The 4162-nt window shown below is 44.2% G+C and overlaps 1 protein-coding gene across 1 annotated transcript; it reads right to left on the reverse strand.

Annotated features, from left to right (window-relative positions):
• Positions 1-1230: 1230 nt before the first annotated feature.
• On the reverse strand, positions 1231-2815 carry LOC137322121 (cold-inducible RNA-binding protein B-like). Its single transcript, XM_067985221.1, has one exon. It carries the CDS (start codon positions 2721-2723, stop codon positions 2232-2234), a length of 492 nt encoding a protein of 163 aa, XP_067841322.1. The 5' UTR covers positions 2724-2815; the 3' UTR covers positions 1231-2231.
• Positions 2816-4162: the final 1347 nt, after the last annotated feature.

Below are 4162 nucleotides of genomic sequence, written 5' to 3' on the forward strand. Positions count from 1 at the left end.
GCTGACCTACCTTGGCTCCTGGTCCTGCAACACCTCAATTTTAATTCTCAACCTTTTTTTGAAATCCCTCAATCGCCTCACCCCTCCCTATCTATAAATTCCTCCAACATCTCTGTGCTCCTCCTAGTCTGACCTCTTGTGCATCCCTGATTTTAATTGCTCCATTGGCAGCTGTGCCTACGTCCTAAGCTCTGGCATTCCCACCCTAAACCTCTCCTCCTTAAAACCTACCCCTTTGGCCAAGCTTTTGGTCACCTGCCCTAATATCTCATGTGGCTTGGTGTAAAATTTTGTTTGTTAACGCTCCCGTGAAGCACCTTGGAATGTTTCACATTAAAAGCGCTATATAAATGTAAGTTGTTGTTGAGTCTCAAGGTTCTATCCGTGGCCCTCCTTCCACTTCTCAAGTGAATGTTACCCCTTGGCGATGTCATCCAAAAATACATCTTCAGGTTCCACATGCACATTGACAAGAACCTGCTCTACCTCACCACCAATTCTCTCAACCCCTCCACTACCTATGTGGTCAGACTGCCGGTCCGACTTTCACTCCTTGATGAGCTGAAATTTCCTCTACTTAAACATGCAGAAACCAAAGCTAGTCTTCAGCCCCCACCACAAACTCCATCCCCCTTCCTGGCCACCGTATCAGGCTGTTCACAACTTTGGCATCCTATTTGACCCAGAGCTGAGCTTCCGACCCCATTAGAAAGACCTGCCACTTCAGATCTCCTTTGAAGATTTGTCAATGGTGCAGATTTATCCAGGAATACCTCAGCTACACATTTGATTCTCAGCCTGCTGAGAAACAAATCTCAGCCAGGTTGCTGATAGGTGTACAACAAGTGGTAAGGATTTTCACCCCGAGTTACAACTGCTTTAAAACACAGACCAGGCGCACATGAATAATGGCCACTTAAATCAGGTACTGGAAGCCACCCAAATGACCACCACCACAGCAAGGAGTTAATACCTTTTGAAAGAACCTGGGACAAAAATTGGTTTTAAACAAGGATTATAAGGTAAGACTAAGCCTATCCCACAAAACTAAATGTCCAATGGTTTACCTTGTTCCTTGCAGTTTTCCTCGAGCACCATCAAATCTTCAGCATATACAATTTTTTTTAAAAAAGCAAATAATCATGATAGGAGGCAGGTTTGACATAAAAGAATCTTCAGATTCATCTCCTTGGAGGGAATTTGAATGATTTTTTAACAAAGACAAGTCACTAGTGTTCCTGAAGCTGCATTTTATTCAGATACATCCACTGGCAAAGATTTGTCTCCCAAGTGGCAACGTTCTGTCCAATGGACCATGCCAGCTGATGAAAGTACAACAAAATGACAATTGACTTTTTAATCAGTATACAGTTTTCAATAAATGAGTTTTAAAACAAAAGACCACGATCAGTTTGCTTTCAAAGAGTCTTGTAACAAGCTACATGAAAAAAGTTGCTGTGTAGGCGGTTCTATCTCATTACTTTTCAGTGACAAGGAATATAACTCGGAGCACTCGGCTGGCAACATTCAGACTTACGACCCCCCCCCCCAAAAAAAAAGTTTCTACAGGTTCCATGTTACTTGTCCAAGTGAAGACAATTAATTTCATTAAAAACCACAAAGCATGACGTTTAATTTTTAAAAAAATGTTCAAGCCAAGTGGAAACAGCGAATTCAACAAAAATCGGTCGATTACAAGAAAATAACTCGAGCGATCCGTATTCTCGGAGACCAGTCATCTTAAGAATGGCAGTCCGGGTTTCCAAAGACAAGTAGATGTAATGCCCGGCCAGAGAGTGAGAGTTAAGTGCTTTGCCGCTCTCTTTCTTTCTTTGCGCCGCATGGAATTGTGGAAAAATCTCACCAGAAAGCAAAACGATTTCGACAAATTCCAAAAGGAGCTCACGGAAGGAGACTCAGTGGCGATATAAATCGCCAATACAATGTCCAAATGACAAAAAAGGCTCGGTGGGTCTTACTTTTAAAAAAAATTATGGAAAACGACATAGCATTTGAGGCTCAAAGTCGAAAGCCCGACTTAAGGAAGCCCTCCAGACTAAACAACAGGTAACAAGATTAATCATGACAATGGTGAAACTGGTTTTCTAGCATTTTAACATAACAGGCAAATCAAATTCAGATACAGAGGCTTTCTGCGGTTCCAAGAGCCGTTTTATTAACAAGGCGTGAGTTTGATCCTGAATCTGGCAGAAATGGTTCTTTGGATTCGATCAGTCATAGTCCCTGTAAGAGCGACTTCCGTAACTGCTGCCGCCGCCGCCGTATCCGCTCTGGCTCTTGTACCCACCCGAGTAGTAGTTGTCGCGGTCTCCCGAATCATACCGGCCGCCGCCGCCATAGCCGCCGCTCCTATCGTTATCCCAGTAACCGCCGCCGCCTCTCCTGCGGTTGCTATAGCCGCCGCTACCGCCACCGCCGCGGCCTCCACCGTAGCCGCGTCCACCTCCCGCCTTTTTCTCCGCGTGGCCCACCCGGATCTGCCGCCCGTCGATGGATTTTCCGTTCATCGCCATCAGCGCGTCCCGGGCGTCCTCCGGGTTCTCGAAGGTGATGAAGCCGAAACCGCGGGACGTTTGGGTGTCCCTGTCCTTGATCACTCGCACCTCGGAGATCTGGCCGTACTTAGAGAACTGCTCTTCCAGGGCCTGCTCGTCCGTGTCGAAATTGAGGCCTCCGACGAACAGCTTTCCTTCATCGGACATCTTGACGAGGTTAATGCGTACTTCACTCGACAAAGCAGGAGCTTAAAATGGCGCTGATCACTCCACAGCGCGAGACAAAGAGAAGGAACAGAACGGAAATTGCGTCATTTGAATCGCAACACGTAAAGATCGTCGGGTAAGCGCCTACCCGGAACCTCGTGTTAGTTTTCTGTCTCTTTTTCGCCCCCTCTCGTTCTGCGTGGGGACAAGTTCTTTTAGAGAGCTGCAGAAGTGGGAAAGCAGCGACCAAAGTAGGTAAAAAGAACAAAGGGCTTAAGTTTGAGAGTGACCTATTTAAGTCCGAAACTTAAAAAGCCAATTACATAGGGATGAGGAACGATTTGGCTAAGGTAGATTGGGAAATTAAATTAAAGGGTATGACTGCTGAAAAGCAATGGCAAATATTTAAGGAAATATTTCAATATTCTCAACAAATACACATTCCATTGAGAAATAAAAACTCCACAGGAAAATTGATCCACCCATGGCTAACTAAAGAAGTTAAGGATAGTGTTAGATTAAAAGAAGAGGCCTATAATGTTGCTAAGAAGAGTAGGAAGCCTGAGGATTGTGAGGGCGTTTTAGAAACCAGCAAAGGACGACCAAAAATTGATAAAAAGGGAGAAAATAGAGTATGAAAGTAAACTAGCAAGAAATATAAAAATGGATTGTAAGAGGTTCTACAAGTATGTAAAAAGGAAGAGATTAGCAAAAGTAAATGTGGGTCCCTTAGAGGCTGAGACAGCAGCAGAAATTATAATGGAGAATAAGGAAATGGCAGAGTTGTTAAACAAATATTTTGTATCTGTCTTCATACTAGAAGATACAAAAAACATGCCAGAAATAGTGGGGAACCAAGGGTCTAATGAAAGTGAGAAACTTAAAGCAATTATCAGTATAGAAAATGTACTTGAGAAACAAATGGTTGTCCTGTGAGGAGAGGTTGAGTAGAATAGGCCTATACCCTCCGGAGTTTAGAAGAATGAAAGGTGATCTCATTGAAACATATAAGATTCTGAGAGGGCTTGACAGGGCTGATGCTGAGAGACTGTTTCTCCTGGCTGGAGAGTCTAGAACTAGAGGACATAATCGCTGGATAAGGGGTCAGCCATTTAAGACTGAGATGAGGAGGAATTTCTTCACTCAGAGGATTGTCAATCTTTGGAATTCTCTATCCCAGAGGGTTGTGGATCTTGAGTCATTGAATATGTTCAAGGCTGAGATAGATAGATTTTTGGAGTCTAGGGGAATCAAGGGATATGGGGATCCGGCAGGACTGTGGAGTTGAGGTTGAAGATTAGCCATGATCTGATTGAATGGCGAAGCAGGCTCGAGGGGCCGTATGGCCTACTCCTGCTCCTATTTCTTATGTTCTAAGGGGGAAAATAATTCATTTGAGACCCCAGTACAGTGAGTTTGGAGCTGGGAAAAGTGAACGG

Source organism: Heptranchias perlo, chromosome 5 (genome assembly GCF_035084215.1).
Source record: "Heptranchias perlo isolate sHepPer1 chromosome 5, sHepPer1.hap1, whole genome shotgun sequence".
Lineage (NCBI taxonomy): Eukaryota > Metazoa > Chordata > Chondrichthyes > Hexanchiformes > Hexanchidae > Heptranchias > Heptranchias perlo.

Coding starts and splice junctions, on each gene's coding strand:
- LOC137322121 (XM_067985221.1), bottom strand. CDS start 2,723: ATGTCCGATGAAGGAAAGCTGTTCGTCGGAGGCCTCAATTTCGACACG.